This window comes from Paramisgurnus dabryanus, chromosome 21, assembly GCF_030506205.2.
Source record: "Paramisgurnus dabryanus chromosome 21, PD_genome_1.1, whole genome shotgun sequence".
Classification (NCBI taxonomy): domain Eukaryota; kingdom Metazoa; phylum Chordata; class Actinopteri; order Cypriniformes; family Cobitidae; genus Paramisgurnus; species Paramisgurnus dabryanus.
The window spans coordinates 9,703,481-9,723,698 of NC_133357.1; the positions used below are offsets into that span (position 1 = coordinate 9,703,481).

At 36.6% G+C, this 20,218-nt stretch overlaps 2 protein-coding genes across 2 annotated transcripts in view; both read left to right on the top strand.

Moving 5' to 3' along the window:
- Window positions 1-3,008, top strand: part of dgkaa (diacylglycerol kinase, alpha a) — a 40,673-nt gene extending 37,665 nt beyond the window's left edge. The window contains exons 22-24 of the mRNA XM_065285427.2: window positions 706-823; window positions 1,265-1,325; window positions 1,832-3,008. Coding sequence (XP_065141499.1) covers window positions 706-823; window positions 1,265-1,325; window positions 1,832-1,912 — 260 coding nt within the window. The 3' untranslated portion in view covers window positions 1,913-3,008. The remainder of the gene's footprint in view (window positions 1-705; window positions 824-1,264; window positions 1,326-1,831) is intronic.
- Window positions 3,009-3,653: 645 nt separating this feature from the next.
- Window positions 3,654-19,628, top strand: tamalin (trafficking regulator and scaffold protein tamalin). The gene is made up of 8 exons (XM_065285428.1): window positions 3,654-4,019; window positions 6,929-6,981; window positions 7,841-7,895; window positions 12,104-12,206; window positions 14,559-14,652; window positions 15,175-15,241; window positions 17,920-17,986; window positions 18,330-19,628. Exons 1-8 carry the CDS (start codon window positions 3,828-3,830, stop codon window positions 18,806-18,808), a joined length of 1,110 nt encoding a protein of 369 aa, XP_065141500.1. The 5' UTR covers window positions 3,654-3,827; the 3' UTR covers window positions 18,809-19,628.
- The last annotated feature ends 590 nt before the right edge of the window (window positions 19,629-20,218 follow it).

Below are 20,218 nucleotides of genomic sequence, written 5' to 3' on the forward strand. Positions count from 1 at the left end.
ATGTCTTTGTGTCAGTTTATTGTTGAAAACGCTGGCGCATCACAGGATCGGAGATAGACAAGAAGTTGTGGTTTAAACGTGCATATTTTTTTTTTTTTTTTTTAAATGACAATCGTTTCGCTAGATAAGACCCTTATGCCTCGTTTGGGATCATTTAGAGTCCTTTTAAACTCCGTTGGAAAAAACTTTTAGGTGTTGAGTTAAGTGTTAAGTGTTGGGGTCCATTAAAGTCCATTAAAATGAGAAAAATCCTGGAATGTTTTCCTCAAAAAACATAATTTCTTCTTGACTGAACAAAGAAAGACATCTACATTTTGGATGACATGGTGGTGAATAAAATTATCTGGATTTTTTTTTAAGAAGATGGACTAATCCTTTAACTTTTATGTTAAAGGGGTCATAGCATAGAATTTTTAAAAATTTGTAAAAACATCCATGTTATCATGTTATGCTTTTGCAGTTATAATTGTATCTCATAATGATAATTTTACATCCACTTACTGACTCTAACAATTATATATAGGCCTGTTTGTACTGTTGTGGCTTTGTCTGCAATTGCGAGCTGTAAGTTTACAGTTAAATATAGTTTGCATTGACTTTTTAATAGGAGCCTCTTTATGACAAGTACGCAAAACATTTTCTTTTTTAAGAAAATTGACTAATTCTTTAAATAGACTCAACAGTTTCTTGTCTCCATCCATACAGATATAAGTGATAAGCGATTGGAGTTGGTGGGTTTGGAAGGAGCTATGGAAATGGGACAGATATACACGGGTCTGAAGAGCGCAGTTCGACTTGCAAAAACATCTCAGATTACCATCAGGTGAGACTGGGTACTGATTCAGGCTGTTGCACATGCACAAACAAGTCAACACATGCACGGACACGCTCATAACTGACCATTAAAGTATGTCCATTAACATATTCATTATTCGCATTTTATTCAAAGGTAAATTATGCAATTTACATTCTGTTCGCTCTTTTGTCATGGTAATGGGTTATGCGTTGTTCCTGTAGCTCAAAAGATTGTTCCAAAAGCCCACAAATGCATATAGCTTTAATGCACTATAAGTCACTGTGGATAAAAGCATTTGCCTAATGCATAAATGTAAATGTTATCAGATGGTCGACTAATTCTGTATCTGTCAGTGACTCACATGCTGCAACTCAGTGTCAGCGTGATGATGACATTATTCATTATATTTCATGATTTTCCTGTCTGTAAATAAAACCAATAAATTATTTGTCTGGTTCTTGTTTGTAGGACAAAGAAACCCCTGCCTATGCAGATTGACGGAGAGCCGTGGATGCAGCCACCTTGTACTGTGAGTGACCACCCATTTTTGAATATTGCCTCCTTAAAGGAGCAGTGTGTACATTTCTTTTAAAAGAAAAGCAATATATCATGCATTACTATATTTAAGTGGCGTATAAAGACCTTACATAGTAAACTGTTATGTTTTTACTGCCTTAGAATGTAGTTTTTATCTTCATACACCGCATGTCCCTTTACGTGGAAGTTTTTATAGTAGCCCTATATGGACAAACTGATGATTTCTCAGACGACTACGTGTTTGCCCTGTGGCTGCTACCGTAGCTTCTCTATGCGTTTTTAAAGAAGGGTTGAACAGGGGAGTGAGCCGTTGGTTGCAATTCGCAATCTCACCACTAGATGCTGCTAAAATCTACACACAGCACCTTTAAATGCTTTCATTTTAATAATAATAATTTTTAAGTGTGTTACACATAAATATGCATTTTTCCTTTTGTGTGAATTGTTCCTTCAAGCGAGATATATTGCTTTAACGATTTTATTTTTTTTCTTCCTCAGATTCATATCACACATAAAAACCAAGCCAATATGCTGATGGGGCCTCAAGCCAAATCCACTGGCTTTTTCAACCTGAAATAGAGTTTACCCCTGCCTGTTCAATGCTACTGATGATCCAGTTTGCTTAAAACAATCTTTGTATTACCAGGTTAATGTCTACTTTTAAGCCAATGTGTCTGATTTTATCTTTGCAACAAATAAGGTTTAAGTTTTTATTGAATCCCTTGTATGTTTTTAGGGGATAATCCTTATATGCAGTTGCAATTTCAAACAAATCTCTTCACGAGCCCATCCTCAGATCAGCTGTGCATCAAACTGTACTTATTTTAAAATGTAGTTTTCATGCAATCTTTATCTTGCTGTGACATACATATTGCACAGGTCATTCCAGATAAATACTGTACATTGGATTAATTGTTTTGAGGTATTGTACATACAGTATATGGATGCATGTTGCTAAGGTTTGATGTCCAATCGATTCAATAGCATTGCTGTATACTGTAGGTGATCTAACAAATATTGCTATGAAGATTTTGCACAGAATTCTTTCCTTTTGTTTTTTTCTCTCTAATTATAACCTAAATATTCATCAGTTACCAATCATTATATATGTTAGGATTAATCTGAACTAAACAAGGTACCAATGTGCTCTTTGCCATAACAGCTAGCTTTAGTACACTGAATTCATTGAATGTAATTTATTGGCTGTATACACCATAAATAGCAGGTGTAATGTTTAGATATATTGAAAGAAAATTAACTGTATAAAATCAAATAATTTTATGATATTATTGTATTCAGAATGGGTTGAGTCAGTTAGTTAAAACTGATTCGTCATCATTTCATACAGTTTCAAAGTGTGATAGATGAAACGGTCTAATGTATTTAGCATATGAATGCTTCTTAAATTTAGATCATTTCAAGGGCAAAATTGTGGTTTTAGATAGCACATTGCACTCACTCCATCTGTTTATATCATTTATTAGATTGCTTGTACAGAAAGCTTAAGGCAGTGATTCTCAATTCTTAAATAAAGGAGAATTACAAAATGTGCAGTGCTGTCTCTCAGGACCGGTGTTTAGCATCACTGATTTAAGTTACTCTTTAGGTTTTTCTTGAGAATGTAAAATTCTCATTATTTTTGTGAATTTGTCTTAATAAACATTTCAATATTTAAGTTTGTCTTTATTTTTATATTAAGATAAAGCGTCAATATGCCAAAGCCCTCATAAGATGTTATTTTGCATATATACACTAGGGGGCATCATTGCGTTAAATGATTTTTACAATAGCCTCAACCAAAAGCGCCAATGTTTGTGTCATTTTATGATAACTGATACAGTTCACTTCAAAACAGCGAGCTTAATATTGAAATTACTCCACATTTTGATTAAAATGTTTTACTTAACATAACATACAGAGTTGAGGTCTCATCTTTACTTTTATGATGTCATTATTAACTTATAAAACTATGATTTTACAATTGGTAATCAATGCGGAAAAAACAAGGTTACTACGCTTTTATAAACTCATTCACACACTTTTTATAAAAAGCCATAGTTCATTTTCGTAAGGGATCTGTTAACCATGACTTTTAAGTACTTTTTAAAAGTGCTTTTAGACGATGAAGTCTGGTAAATATTTTAAGTGTGTAGGTAAATAACACTGTATATGGGTGCAAAATATTTATATATGGTAAAACAAAACAAAGTCGCTTTTGTACGTTGCGTCCAATCGCATCGCTTCATATAAGACGCCCCGCCCATTGAAACGTATCTTGGTCGCATGGCCCGCCCCCTCCGAAGTGTTTCCTTCACACGTGTGAGACTCTAAACACGAATCGTCTGCCCGCAGATGCTGTTGAGGTTATTGAGACCTGCTGGAGATTATTTTAAATCAAAGTGTAGGCTGCTGACAAGTGGGAGGTTTTTCGCCCACGATTCGTACTTTTTATTTGATCCCTAGTTCTTTATTCTTCAAGTGACATGATCGGACTATGAAAAACATGACTTTTCGACGCGTAAAAAAGCTGAATTCGAGCGAGCCGGACAGCGGGGAGATTTACTTTTCTTCCTCTAAATCGGACAGCTTTGGGACCGTGAATACAGGACCGTCAAACTCCGGGGAAGTTTACAATTACAAGACCCTCGCTTACTCTGGAGGGACACTGCCGAGGAACTTTAAAAAGGTTTGACCCTTCATTTCAAGAGTTTCATGATTCAGTTAATCGTGTTTAAAGCAAATAAATATGTATTAATTTGGATTAAAAAATGAATCTCTCTTAAAAAGTGCTTAACAAGAAAGTAAATAGTAATATATTAAGATTAAATAAATTATTTTAAACCACAAATCCATAAATACAATTGTGATAAAACAACAGAAGATGACAAAATAGAAATGTATACAGCAAAGGATATGGTAAAAAAAATATGTAAGAAGTTTTTAGTACATTGGCGAAACATTGAGTTTACTTCTCTAAAAGAACAAAATTAAGTTAATAATAGTTAATCAGTAGTTGTTTAACTGTACGGTATACTTGTCTCAGTCAAACTATAGGGAAAGTGTACATTTATTAAGAACAACTGCAGTATTTACTTTTGTTAATTGGTAATTTTAAAAATATCTTACACTTTTAGATAACATTAAGTATGTTTCTTGACTCTATAGCTGCTTTTCACGAATTAACATCTTGACTATATTGTATTCATGTCGCCTGGTCTCAATTAAGCATAGGAACACACTTCCAGATGAGTTTGCTTTGATTAAAACACCAGCGCGCATGCGCAACTCAAATTTGATTAAACCTCGCGCGCACGTTCACACACTGGTTCAACCTCAGCAGCGATTTTAAGTTAAATGCAGCAAGATTTAGTTTAGGTAGACATTAGTGTTTCAGTCTCACCCACCACGTCATTGTTTAAGACGACATGAGCAGTTGTCACGCTTCGTTAGGAATGTGGGGAATGTTTTCACCTGCGTTAATTCGCACCTGTCCGTCAGTTTGCAGCACGTGGCGCTCGTCTTCATGGTCTTATTTGCATATACGTACGTGTGTGCGTTCAAATTTAGGGTTGACTGTACTTGAAGTGTTTCACTTCTGCATATGTTTGAGTCATTCTTTTTTTTTTGTAAAGCCCCCCACTTCCTTGCAATTCTTGAGAGAGGCATTCATCTGCTGGGCAGTTTTGCTCTCCATACAGATGTGAGCCTGCTTGTTTCTGACCCTTGGATTTTCACACAATGTTTCATGGTCACTTGGGGTGTGAAATGTTTCCTGGTGTCTTCTTTGGACCACCCACACACCACCACCAAATATCCTGTACCTCATATCAGTCCCTGCTGACTACTGTGGCTGGGTTTTACGGTCCACCTCTTGTGTGGCCGGCCAAAGCGTTTTATTGGCCCTGACCGAGTGTATGGGGCAGTGCGACATTTGGACACTGTGACTCTTTCCTGTGAAAGTTCACTGTGGAATTGAATAAGTTTGAAGCAAGCAGAGGTCAATGTGATTGACCTTGTAATGACAGAGCCAGACTCTTGATGTAGTCATGGTGGTTATCTGGTGATCTAGTTTGATATTGCTTTATTATTCTTCGATAAAATGTTGCCGATTACAAATAGTTTTTTTTCCGATTAAATGTTAATAATTTAATTGAATTAAAGTAACATCTGCTAATATCTAGAGCAGTGGTCTCCAACATGGTACCCACAGGCACCAAGTTGTCCGCACAGTGTCTGTGAGGTGCCCGCCAAAGCACATTCTATTTATAATCCCAATTCTAATATTTATTTATTACATATCTTTTATATTAGCTTGGCTTCTTTTAGTTTATAATAAATGAAAAAGAATATCAACAAGTAAAATAAAATAAACAAGTAAAACAACAAAGTTTTTAGTAGACTATATCAAAAAGTAGCCCTCCAGATTGTTATATTCATTGTGGTGGCCCTTGCTCACAAAAAGGTTGGAGAGCCCTGGTCTAGAGTCAGCAAAAAAAAAAAAAAACTAATTAGAGGACATTGTAGCTTAAGCCTTCTCTTAATTTTTGACTTTGGTAGTAGGAACTATGTTTTGTTGAAATACAGAATAAACAAGTGGCCTCATACACTACAGGTTTTTGGATGGTAGGCCATGGCAGGTTTATGAACAGATCCCTGCATTGAGACTCCTACACTCCGCATGAACGCTAGGCTACAACAGGGTATTGTGCCGCTAAGTGCACTGGCGTCCGACCCAACTGCCCCCCAGGGACCCTCTTAGTCGCTTGGAAATAAATGAAGTCATTGACGGGGACCTACGACAATTCTCAAAGTGTGCGAAAATAAAGAAAGGCAACGTTTTACTGGCTTAGCGGGGTTCATGTACAAAGTGCACTTTGTGGGCAGCAGGACTCGGTAGGGTGAGGCAGAGCCAGGCTGAATGGGCGTCTGTCAGAAAAGGAATAATATGAATGAATGAATTATGTCTGTTGTATGGTTCTTGTCAGTAAAGTTGATGTTAATGCGTGTCAGCATTTATGTTCGCAAAGAGAGCGTTACAGTGTAGATTGTTCTCGAGATAATTTCGTAGACAGATACGGTGATCTGTTAGATGGAGATAAAAATAAGTTCAGAACCGTAGAAAGTACTATAAACAACACAAACTAAAGGTGCCAGACATTAGACAGACATGATTTTCAAGTTTTGTCTGTAGTGTCACACATTGCTCAACTTTGAAGGGATTTTTTGCATTGAACCTGTTGATCTCAAGCATTTACAGTGTGCAACAAGCACTCCAATACTTAAAGAATACTTAAAAAATCATACAGACTTACATACATACATTATATATATATATATATATATATATATATATATATATATATATATATATATATATATATAATTTTCTATATACATACATATTTTTTTGCCAGAACAAATATACATATATACATACATACATACATACATATACATATACACATATATACACATATATACACATATATACATACATACATACATACATACATACATAATTTTATACACATATACACACACACATTTTTTCCTAAACCTCTCTTTTGTTTCTCTTCTCTTTTTAATGCTAAACAGAATGGTGGGCTGCAGAAATGGAAGCCACTTGCGCAGACGCCAGAACCACAACGGTAAGGGTGCCACTTTTGTCTTCCACCTACACGGATTTGTTTGGTTGATGAATGCGTCATTGTTATTTCCCTAAAATACTTGACAGTTCGAACGACGTCATACCGTAGTCATTCGCGCATGTTTCCTAGGTGTCACCGAATAAAAAAAACTTTATTTATGCCTGAATGACTTATGAAACAGTGTGTGAATAAATCAATGCATGGATGATGGTGTCATACTCTGGACAGATGGTCACACATAAAATCTTCCTTCATGGCATGCATCTTGTTATCATTAAGTAGTCTTTATGCATGCATTTTATTCATGACTGCCCAGTAATGCATTTGCATTGGAAACACAGAGCGCTTATATTGGGATGATAATGATTGACATGTTCGAATCCAGAGTTTCCCAATCGCTCAATTGTCTAGACGACTACTTCGTCCTTCTCGCCATGTCTCATAATTAGTAGTGCACTATTAGTTTGAACTGCATCAACACACTAGTCATTCATGCCCCGAGGCCCTTGTTATTTAAATAGTTCGCCTTATACGCAAACTTTGTGTACTTTTGCAAAACCGAAAGCAGTCGAATGCATATTTTAGGAGTGAGTGGATGACTTTAGGCCGCCACGCCTATGGCTCTGTTTTAATTACTTAATTATATCCGAGCTTTGTGATCTAATGAAATATGATTTGTGTTTTAGCATCATCACCTTCCCATTAAACATTTCCGATTACGCCATATAGATGTGTCTAAAATAAGTACAGTGTCATAGGGTGGATTGTGTGTTTCCTCTTTGATCTCGAAAGACCTTGGGTTTATAAGACTTTCCCACCGCTAACGGAATGTCCCGTGTTTTGGTTGATTTCCTTTTAGGAAATCTGTGATCTTGGAGAAGACGGAGGAAGAAGCATTTGGCTTTGAAATCCAGGTAAGAGGCATTTAGATATTGTGTACATCTATTCATCTCGATTCATTATGGGTTTGTGTTTGAAACCGGGTTAAATGTGAACTTCTAGGGAATAAACATGTAGGTGGGCCGTCCTTATTTGAAGTAAAGCAAGCCCTTGTTATGTAGTTTCTGTACAATGACACCTGTGTTTGTTTGGCCTCAACTCAACAGAAAAAGGCTAAAGGGAGTATTAGCACAGGTTTATCCTTGATAAAGGTCTCCATGCATGTTGCGTTTCAGCATGCCTGGTGTTTTTGGCCTAAACAAAACACTGTTGACGACTATCAGCTTTTTTCAAGTTTCTAGCTTATTCATTGGGTTGTCAATGCTCACTATATCAAAAATGGTTACGGATTCCCATGGTCAGGAATGTCCTGATAGCACGTTTATATTTAGTAATGGATTATAGTTCGAGTGCAGGATGGTGGACCACTCCTTTCCTGCCACGTCCTCGAATACAGGATGTGACATTAAGGTTTTGTCACACGGAAGGCGACACATCAAGACATGTTTTCTTGGATGGCCTGCTGTACAGTGTTTGTTTCAGAGTCTCCAGCAGCGAGTAGTCCGTATTGGCGGCGTAAAAATTTGTGTGCTGTGCATCTCCCGATGCTCATGTAAGCGTCTGGTTTGGGATGAGGAAGGAAGCGGATGGTTCCAAATATTTGAAAACACTTGAAGGCGCCACATGTTGGATACGTTTGTGAATTTTTTCCTTAATGTAGTGCGAGTGGCCCAATTCTCATACAGTATTGCATCAGCTATCAAAGACTGTTGTAGTACAGAGATGAGTCACAATAATGTATGCAACATATTGTAGATATCAGTGAGATTGACTAATAAAAAAAGTTTTGAGCGCATGAATGAATGAATTTGACCAAAATTTTACCATTTTAAGCAGTTTTTTTTAAATGTGTGACTTTGGGTTTACGGGCACAAGGTATCATTCTTGTTTCTTTTATAATAATTGTATGATTCTATTTGCACAAGTTTATATGAATTAGCCCAGTGGTTCCAAAACTTTTTATTTTGCGACCCACTCAAATGGTATAATCTATCACGGGACCCACCAACATATTTTTTATATGGACAAAAGAGAAAAATACAAATTTTTAAATAAGTAATTTTTATTTCCCCGTCATTTAATAAATAAAGATGTGTCATTCACCACAACAGCAAAATGACTTTGTTCGACCCACTATGCGACCCACAATTGGGTCCCGCCCCAGTTTGAAAACCCCTGAAATACCCAACTCCTGTAAGATCAGATAGTAAACGTGCCCAGTCGAAGGTCCCACCAGCCAAATTTTTAGGGCATCTTTAAGTGAGTCATCTTGTCTCAAAGTTTAGAATTGCGGTTTGCACCCCTTGCTGTTCTTCTTCATACTTAAATCCCCAAAACTCCATTGCCCACGTACTGAATGAAGCATCTGTTCATAAATCAATCATTGTGAAGTCACGTAGACTGTCAAGACACCTTTCTTTTTGACACAATGAGGTTTAAGAGTGTCCTCAACTCTCATACAGCTGTTAACCTCAACAAGAATTTTGGGTTTCGGTACAGGAAACTGACATCAGTCATTCTCAGTTCTGTAAAGTTGGGGCCTGCGTGCATCACACGCCAAATATATTGTCATTCGTTGCGAATGTCGTGTGAGAAATGACATCCCATTACATGTCTCCATGGCAACCTGCGAAAACATTGTGCGAATGTTGTTCTGGTTCAAATGAGGCCAGTAAACGTAAAACCAACAGTGGTGCTCATTTGAATTTGCGCACGTTGCTCAACCGTTGATGCAGAAGGCCCCCAAATGCAAACGACGGTGCCAAACTGCTTCCTGTTTAAGCTGGATCTTTGTCCATGAGAGCTGATCGCCACTATTATGGTTGTAAATTAGCCAATCATGTTTTGCATGGTAAAACGTCTTTTCCTCATCTCTCAGGGTTTGTGGATTTACTTTGTCGGGGTATGGTTACAATGCAATTCCCATATTTAACACCATTATGACACACTATACCCTGTTAACCTTTACCACAAACAGGTTGACACAGATATTTGGGTGCTGACACCACCAGGCTGGCTAAACTGTTTCAGTAAAAATATCAAAAAATTCTTAAATTATGATGCTTTTTCCTGATGAGCAAAACGAACCAAGAAAATAAGTCTAGTTTTTAGACCAAAAATATCAAATTTAAGTGATTTTGTGCATAAAACAAGTAAAAAAATCTGCCAATGGGGTAATTAATTTTTCTTGAATTTAGTGTTTAAGGAAACATTTTAAGATTTTTTTGCTTACTCTATTGGCAAATTTTTTTTTTGATCACTTAAATTTGATATTTTTGGTCTAAAAACTAGACTTATTTTCTTGGGTCATTTTGCTTATCAAGAAAAAGCATCATAATTTAAGAATTTTTTAATATTTTTACTGAAAACAAGACAAAAATACAAAGAAATTTTTCTTAAATACTTTTTTGCAGTGTACACTTAAAAAATTTTTTGGTTGGAAATGGTGGGTCTCATTTACTAAGCACGCGTCCGCATGCATTTGTGTGTAAAATGTACAGACGTTTTCACAAACAAATCATGATTTAACCAAAACTTTTTTTTCAACTTTAACAATAATAAATATGATCATGGATTTCTTTTCTAGCTCTTTTCTTGCTTCGATTACAAACTGTTGTAAAAAATTTTGTGGACAAGTTCTGCGGAAAGCCCTTATATGGTGCTAATTTGGGCGTGTTTTATGCAAATTTTGTACAGAACAGTCCAAATGTACTAATGTACATTGCAAAAAATTCTTGTTTTCAGTAAAAAAATCAAAAAAATTCTTATGCTTTTTCTTGTAGAACAAAATGACCTAGGAAAATAAGTCTAGTTTTTAGACAAAAAAAATACAATATAAGCAAATTTGTGCTTAAAACAATCTGCCAATAGAATGAGAAAAATTTTCTTGAATTAAGTGTTTATGAAAAAAGTTAACTTATTTCAAGAATATACTTATTATTATTTTTTGCTTGTTTTAAGCACTAATTTTCTTAAATTTTATATTTTTTGTCTAAAAACTAGACTTATTTTCAAAAATCTTAGTATTTTTGTCTTGTTTTCAGTAAATATATCTAAAAATTCTTAAATAAGGATGCTTTTTCTTGATGAGCAAAACGACACAAGAAAATAAGTCTAGTTTTTAGACCAAAAATATCAAATTTAAGTGATTTTTGTGCATAAAACAAGCAAAAAAAATCTGCCAATGGGGTAAGCAAAAAAATCTTGAACCTTTTTCTTAAACACTAAATTCAAGAAAAATTAGCTTACCCCATTTGCAGATTTTTTTTGCTTGTTTTGTGCACAAAATCACTTAAATTAGATATTTTTGGCCTAGAAACTAGACTTATTTTCTTGGGTCGTTTTGCTCATCGAGCTCAAGAAAAAGCATCTTTATTTGAGAATTTTTAGATATTTTTAACTGAAAACAAGACAAAAATACTAAGATTTTTTTTCTTGAAAATCATTTTTTGGAGTGGATAAGAACAAATTAACGCACGTTTTGTGAATTAGGAGGAAAGTTTCTTCAGTGTGCATGTAAAAACGAAAAACGAATGCAGTTATTAGTGAATGAGACCCACTAGTTTAATAGTTTAACGTAAACTATCATTGACTCTCTGAAGTAGTGCTAAGAATTTTTATTAAAACGTAAAGTGCTGTTAGCAAATATTTAGTTTGCCTCTGCCGTACGTTTGAATTGACCCATGTTGTATTAAATCTCAATGTGCAGTTCAAACATTGAAACGACAACAAATGTCAGAGTTACAAATAGGCGAGTTTCGGTGTGTCTTGTTGATCAAGGATGTTTGTATGGCCCCAGGTGCTTTGGTCACGTTTGGCTTTCTTCAAGCTATCGAGTCTGTCAGTCAGTCTTTGTGAACCCAAGCCGGTCAACATTCAAGTCACCGACTTCATTATAGTTTTAATCCAGCGATAGTCCCAGTAAAAACACCATCATACCTTGATGTGCTCTGAATAACAAACTCTTTCTTTAAATGACACACAAAAATGGCACGCATTTGTTGGCTCATGTATGACTCATTTTGTTTACTTTACTATAATCCAGTTGCGTGTCTATAAATAACTTTTTACTCTCGGCACAAGAGACTGCTTTGTTTACCATCTGTTTTGGTTTGGCCTACAGACGTACGGGCTGCATCACCAGAACGAGAACTCCGTCGAGATGTGCACCTTTGTTTGCAAAGTCCACGAAGACAGCCCGGCCCAACGTGCAGGCCTTAAAATTGGTAAGCATGTTCATATTAACCCTTTATACTGGGTTATATACTAAATTGGTATTTGACGCAGAGACTATAAAATTCAAAAGAAGAAGTGCGTTCCAAACCAAAGGATCGATTTTCATTATTCACATCCCGTTTCGATGTAAAATTCATCGGTTTGGTATAATATTTCAGTAGGTAGTTAAAAGACTGCTTTGTAATGCTTTCTCTCTTCGAGATCTTGTCAGTCCAGTCAACAGCAGGACGGTTGAGTGACAGTTGACTGTTTAAGGAAGTGCAAACATCACAGTGTGCCTACCTGTTTTGCAGCCCACATACACTGTAAACAAAATTGTATTGTTTCAGACTGTAAACCCGGATACAGTGTGTGGCTTTCTGCGTGTTGTATGTTTTACACTAGCCTAGTTTATTCATGTGAGGGTTTTTATGATTATGTACTTGGCAAAGACTGTAGGGCAAAAGTCGAAGAGTACATTTTTTTATGTCTTTAACCTTCTAAGACATTTTTTAGTTGTTTGCACCATAATGCGTAATTCTGTGTACACAAACGTGGACAATTACACTGCTTCATGTTCAATGAAAAATATTTGGTTATTATATTTATTGGTTCTTTCTGACAACAAAAATAGCAGGAAGAAATCTGAAAAAGACAAACCAAAGCTCGGGTCTTAGGAGGTTAAATGTAAATGAAACATAACTGACTCGCAGTGCATTTAAGTTCCTGTACATTTGATTAATTTATATTTTATCTGTCTGTGAAATCCAGGCTAAAGTCTCATGATTGTATTGAAATTGGGAGCAACTAATTTTTATTTCAATCATTCATTTCGATCTTTGGCGCTTGCTCAGTCAGTATTAAAGATATCAATGTTATTTTTTTCACAAAATGTTCTTTACTTCTATGGGTGATTCTCACGAAATCCAGACTTAAAAGGTGTCCAGCATCAGATTTTTTTTTTTAAAGCCATTGAAGCCAATTTTTTGCACATTTAAGGATTTAAAAAATATTTCCTATAGAATTATATAAATTTTTTAGATTATCATTAAAAAAATTATCATTACTGCAACATAATATCACATTAAATAATATATGCTTTGACAAACTCATGTTTCGGTAATGAGAACTAAAACGTTGTCTAGGTACTATGACAAACAAAATTTCAACTTTTATCTGGAGAGAAAAAATAAGAACTGCTTACCTGGCAGCCATCTTGAGTGTCACAGTCAATTATGTCCCTTACAACAAATTATTTTTTATTTGAAAATGTTAGTTCCTTGAGGGCTTAAACAATGATTGAAAATTGTTGCAGAGGATGAGAAAATTGGTCTTGGACACATTTATATTCCTTATTATTGTCTTTACATTTACCAATGATCACCAAACACCACATGTTTCTTTACTGTAAATGTTTATAGTATAACATGCACTAAAGCTTTTTATTTTTTAGATTTTTTAATTATAAATATTTCCATGTCAAAAATCCAGTCATGGACACGTTGCGGTAATGAAAATTTTCCCCTTAAATGTGGAAAAACAACAAAATTGGTTTGTATGATGTCATTTGAAATCATGTGCAAAATAGTACATGAAGAGATGTTTGTAACTGTATGCTTCTTATTTTGATAGCATTTACTTTTTTTATCAAAATGTTTCATGACACCTCATTAGTCTAATTTCACGAGAATCACCCATATAGGAATGATTTTATGTAAAAGACCGTAAAACACAAAAATTACTTCAGCTGGGTTTTCATCATTTGTTCCCTATTAATCGAAACCTTGAACCCGGTGTGCCAACAAGATTTTATATTCAGGTTTTTCCCGAAATGTTACCATTGGCTGAAATTGAATCTGCAGAATCTACATTCTTTTCTGCCGTCTCCAACGTCAACAAAAACTGCTAAGGTGTCCAATTTCTCTGTCCTGAGATCAGTTGATCTTTAGCGAGTCCTATCTATAACAATTGCGTTATAAAACTGATGCCAGATTAAAAACAACATAAACTTGCTGTGTGTGCCTACTGGTTTCACTTCCTGCATACCCTGCATGCTTTGCACCATTGTCCTCTCGAATGCACATGACCTCATCATTCCTAGACACAAAAAACAAAACTCTGAGAAGAAAAGAAATGATTATATATTATTGTGTGCTGTCCAGGCTCTCTTTTTTTCAAACATACCAATAAACCACAGATAAACAGTCTGAACATAAAAATTAAGTCTATTTTGAGTTTAGTGCTGTAAAATGTGTTTACCAGCTGGCCATGAGGCCACACGCATCATACACACACACGCACACACTATAATGCACAAAAAACATAAAAGTTTCTAATGTGAGATCTGTTCTTTGTTTTTGTAGGAGACACCATTGCCAGCGTGAACGACAGCTCGGTGGAAGGGATTCGTCACAAAGATATCGTTCAACTTATTAAAGCATCGGGCAACAACATTAGGTAGGTAGATGATGTATTTTTGTAACTTTTTTGATGTGATGAACTGCACAAAATGAGCTCACACTTGATGGAAAATAAAAAAATCGACTGAACCGTTCCAAATGTACGTGTGGTTGTTTCAGATTAGCTTAAAGAATTAGTCTGGTTATTACGTGATGGGAACCACACGTTTAATAAAAGATGAAAGGCTTGAGAAAATGAAGCGGCGTTTATAACGTGTGGAGACCGATGATGTAAACCACATGAATGACGATCAACTCATGCCCTTACTTTCCACGCTACTTAACACAATTATTTCCACTTTTAAAGCATGCGGATACATTGTACATGAAAGTTTACAGGAGCCCCATAAAATGAGCTTCCCACTTCATATCCATATCACTAGAGTCTTGAAATCGTATACATTCAGGGGAAGGGGAGTTTTGTGTTACTAATCTCAAATTCAGATGTTTTAAAGAGCTTTTAGTTGTGGATTTGTCACAGTTTTAAAGGGAAGTGACTTTGTTTCGTTCCTGTGTTTAGGTTGGAAACAGTTTATAGCGACTCTATAAGAAAAGCAGAATTGGAAGCCAGACTGCAGTATTTAAAGGTAAGAAGGACACAAACCAGCACACATGTACTCCTCTCATACATGGATACGTAATCCAAACCCAGTTTGATCTCAGCTGTCTCAGTCTGGCACTTTATGCCACACCTGTTTGCTCTCTCACCCCACCTGTTTCACAGACAGTCCGGTTTTAATCCCTCGCATACCACAGTGTTTTTGTGAATGCACTGTCAGCTGTACTTAGACGCTTTTTTACATTCCTCTGCACATTTGGAATTGAGCGGCAGAAAAATGAGAAGTTGGGTTTGCGATGATTGCAACAGCTTGTGTCTTGAGCTTGTATGTGATAAAAGATGTCATCTAGGCCAGTGTTTCCCAATCTTGGTCAGCGGGACCCCCTCCCAGAAAGTTTAAAATTTCTCTGTATGTAACACACTTGATTTAACTCATCAGCTTGTTAGCATGTTTACCATTTTGGAAGAAGGCTGATTAGTTGAGTCAGTGGGTTTAAATGGAGACATCTAAAAGTTTCTGGGAGGGGGTCCTCGAGGACCAGGATTGGAAAACATTGGTGTAGGCCACATACAGTGACTATAAAAAAAAGTATTTGAATGCTTAAAGGGATAGTTCGGCCAAAAATGATATTAAACCCATGATTTACTCACCCCCAAGCTGTCAGATGTGCATATGTCTATCGTTTTTCAGACAAACACATTTTCGGATAATTTAGAAAATGTTTTAGATCTTTCAGTTAATTAAATGTAATGTTACGGGGTCCACGACCTTCAAGTCCAAAAAAGTGCGTCCATCCTTCACAAAAGAAATCCAAACGGCTCCAGGATGATAAATAAAGGTCTTCTGTGGGTAATCCGCGCGGTGTTGTTGTAGAAATATCCATATTTAAAACTTTATTAACGTAAATAACTACCTTCCGGTAGCGCCGCCATCTTAGTCGCGTCCGCATTCAGGATGAGAGCTTACGCAGCCTACGGAGGCTACTCTGCTGCTGCTCTGTGACCCCGCCCTCCGAATTTGTCATACGTCACTAAGAAAAGTGCGTACACTACGCTAATACTCTCTCCTGAATACGGAGGAGTCTAAGATGGCGGCGCTACCGGAAGGTAGTTATTTTAGTTAATAAAGTTAATAAAGTAATAAAGCTTGGGGGTGAGTAAATCATGGGTTTAATATCATTTTTGGCCGACCTATCCCTTTAAGATGCACTTGATGTATGAATTTTTTTTTTTTTAATAAATGGTGTTTAAGAAAAAGACGCACAGCTAAATTTTAAAATGATGAAATGATATAATAGCAGTGTATTCAAAAGAGGTAGTTATACAGTTTCTTGTTAAAAGCTTACGAAATAAGACTAGTTGATGAAATCGAATTCATCTGGTTACTCTGCTAGGACATCTGTGGTGTACAACTACTGACCTTTGCACATATAAATTAAAGGGACACTCCACTTTTTTGAAAATATGTTCATTTTTTAGCTCCCCTAGAGTTAAACATTTGATTCTTACCGTTTTGGAGTCGATTCAGCTGATCTCCGGGTCTGGCGCTAGGAATTTTAGCATAGCTTAGCACAATCCATTAAATCTGATTAGACCATTAGCATTGTGCTGAAAATAACCAAAGAGTTTGGATATTTTTCCTATTTAAAACTTGACTCTTCTGTAGTTACATCGTGTACTAAGACCGACGGAAAATGAAGCCATGTTACATCAGCAAAGTCCTTGATTATTACGCCAGAATGAGAGTATAGTTCATAGCCATACCTGCCTAGAAAATCGCAATTTTTAACTTTCCGTCGATCTTAGTACACGATGTAACTACAGAAGAGTCAAGTTTTAACTAAGAAAATATCTAAACTCTTTGGTTATTCTTTAGCTCGATGCTAATGGTCTAATCAGATTCAATGGATTATGCTAAGCTATGCTAACAGTGGTAGCGCCAGACCCGGAGATCAGCTGAATAGATTCCAAAACGTTAAAAATAAAATGTTTAACTCTAGGAGAGCTGGAAAATGAGTATATTTTAAAAAAAGTGGAGTGTCCCTTTAAGTTACTGTTAGAGAGGACATTTTACACTTTTTTTATGTGCCCAGAGTATGTATGTTAGCTCAAAATACCATATAGATAATTTATTATAGCATGTTAAAATTGGCACTTTGTAGGTGTGAGCAAAAATGTGCCGCTTTTGTGTGTGTGAAAATGAGCTGATCTCTGCACAGTGCCGTGGTTGGATAGTGCATATTAAGGGGCGGTATTAATCTCTTTCTGACATCACAAGGGGAGCCAAATTTCTATTACCTATTTTTTCACATGCTTGCAGAGAATGGTTTACCAAAACTAAGTTACTACAAGCAGTGAGGACCCAATAATAGCAAGTCAGATATTGATGTCTCCTTTAAAATATAGTATTACTGTGCTTCTCAACAAATTTCTTCATGAGATTAAAGACGCAGACATTTTTGCCGTTAATAATTTTGAGGTTTCCTCATGCAACTCGATGCAACGCTGCAGGCTTTGCAATCTCTAGGTCTTTGCTCTGAGGTGAAACGAGATGGTTTGTTGATATGAGAAGTAGTCTTGGAGAAGTAAGATCACGTCTGACCCCTCAAACCACACACTTCCCTGTTCTCTATTGTAATGGAAAAAGTATTGTGAGCACAGCAGCCGAATGACACGTGAAATGACTCTCCGTCTCTTTTCTTCCAGCAAACCCTTCATGAGAAATGGGATGAGTACAGATCACTAATGGTGCAGGAACAGAGACTCGTACACGGTGAGATGCTCATTCATTTGTACGCCTTGCGTGCGAAAGCTGAACAGTTGATGGTCTGACATTTCAGCACTTCTGCCCTTTATCTTTGTCGCACCAAACACTTCCTGTATGTAAAGTGAAACGGTTAATGTACTCTCTAAATGTACTCTCTTTTGAATATTTGGGTAGTTAAAGAACCTTTATAAGAGAAGATAAAGGAAGAAACAAGCATATGCAGTCATTAAAGATCAAACTTACACAAGTTCATATACTTTATGAGATCCTGCAGGCTATTAAAGACTTTAAAAGAAGCTATTTATCTTTTAAAGGCTTCCAAAATTTTGATTAAGCTTTGTGTCCTCAGGCATCGTCATGAGCGACGTTGCAATATACGAGTCTCTGGAGTCAGCCGGAATATACGGCAGTCTGGGAACCCCGAGCCCGGCGACCCTGCGAGCGATGTGCGGGACCGACAGCACGAGCAGCAGTATCAGCCACCTCAGTGCCGCCACGGCGGAGGACGACTCGCTCTACCAGGTCTTCCAAGGGGACCGCTCCAGTAACGACGAGCTCGATTCGAACCGAGAGAAGGGTCGTCCACGCCTCCTCCGGCCCGCCAGCGAGTTCTTCGCATCCGCCAAAACGTCCCTGACCCGCAGCGCCAGCACTCGGAGCTATTTAAAAGGACCGGGGTCGTCCTCTGTGCCTAATGGGGAAAAACAGCAATGCGGAGGGTACAACACACTTCAGCGCAAACCCAAACAGAAGAGCTTTAGGCGGAGATTATTAAAGTACATTCCCGGTGTAAATCGACCCATGGAAGAGGAGGAGAGCAAGCTTTGAGAAACAAACTTAAGAGACTCGACCAAAGAATAAACATTTAACAGACGAATGCGTCCAAAAACAAAACATAAGAACTGAAGACCAAAGTTGGAGGCCAAGATATACCAAAAAATACCATCAGTTTGCGTTTTATTATTCCTGTTCATCTTGAAATCTCTGTAATATTTGCAGTATTATTTCATTAGAATTACAAAATGCCTTGGTTTTAAAAATGTTATTTTCAGTATTTCAAGTCCTCTTGCCTTGAAATTTTTTTGTTAGTTCAGAGAAATACAGTTTAAGTTAAACATGCCAAAGGTTTTCAAGCCCTTGCCTTAGAGATCTGAATACAAAACATTGACAAATTTTTTTTTATCAGATATTCAGTGACACACTTTGGAAATATTCAGGTTCGTCTGAAATGCTGAAAGTAGAGTCGTCGGTGTATTAATGTTTGTTGCTGGAATGTTGTTTGTAACAAATAACAAGATAACAAGGCCAACAAACTGTTTCGTACCAAAAAAAAAACACAAAACGGGGACCGTTGAAATGTCTTAATGACTCAGTTGTTAACTAACAACTTTATTTCCTAATGCTTATTAGGCAATATTTGTAAATATGTTTTGTTATGTTTAAGTTATTTATTTAATTTGTTTTTTTTTTCTGAAGGTTTTGTTGTAAAAAAATGAAGGATTTTTTATTTGATCATTTATATTTGTTAAATTAGTAAATGCATAGGTCTTTGAAGGATATTTAAGAAGACCCTTTTATTTGGCTTGTGAATTTTTCTATTTTTGAAAATATAGACTGAAAATAATAAAACATTGTCCTTGTTGTTCAATATCGCTGCTGTTTAGGTTACTTTCCCACTTTGCACTCTAATGTGAGCACAAGCGTTTGCCTTTGATTTCTTCCCAAAATATTTTTCTTTGCACTTTCGATACAAGAGGTTACACCCTGATGTGCTTTCATAACCTCTTTCAAAAACATCTTCCTAAGGGACAGAGACTTGGTGGAATGTTACCACAATACACACAAATACTAAGCCCTTAATGACCTTCAATGAACTCAAATGAATTCATTTTAAGGGAATGCCCAGATCTCCGTTCGGAAAATGCATCGGAATGTGCATCTAAAGCCTGACCCAGGATTCCAAACCCCAACCCTCGATTCTCTTCCTTTAGGTCAGAGCTAAACCTTTGCCCTTTGCTTGCGTCCACAAACAAGTTTCCCCGTGGTGCTTTGACAAGAAAGAAACAGCATCATCACCTCAATGTTGAGCCTGACCTTCCAGGTCACCGAATACTCCCCCTTGTCTTTTCTAGCGTTCTCTTTCTGTCGTTTCCCTTTTGTCTGTCTTCCCGGCTGGTGCCTATGACGTCAAAGCTTCTCTGGATGCCAACTGGTGTCCGTGCTTCGTGGCTCCACGTA

Excerpts from the sequence above, each read along its gene's own strand:
- tamalin (XM_065285428.1), top strand. The coding sequence starts at position 3,828 with ATGAAAAACATGACTTTTCGACGCGTAAAAAAGCTGAATTCGAGCGAG. Across the intron at positions 6,982-7,840 it reads CAGACGCCAGAACCACAACG|GAAATCTGTGATCTTGGAGA; the intron begins GTAAGGGTGCCA and ends ATTTCCTTTTAG. Across the intron at positions 7,896-12,103 it reads CATTTGGCTTTGAAATCCAG|ACGTACGGGCTGCATCACCA; the intron begins GTAAGAGGCATT and ends TTTGGCCTACAG.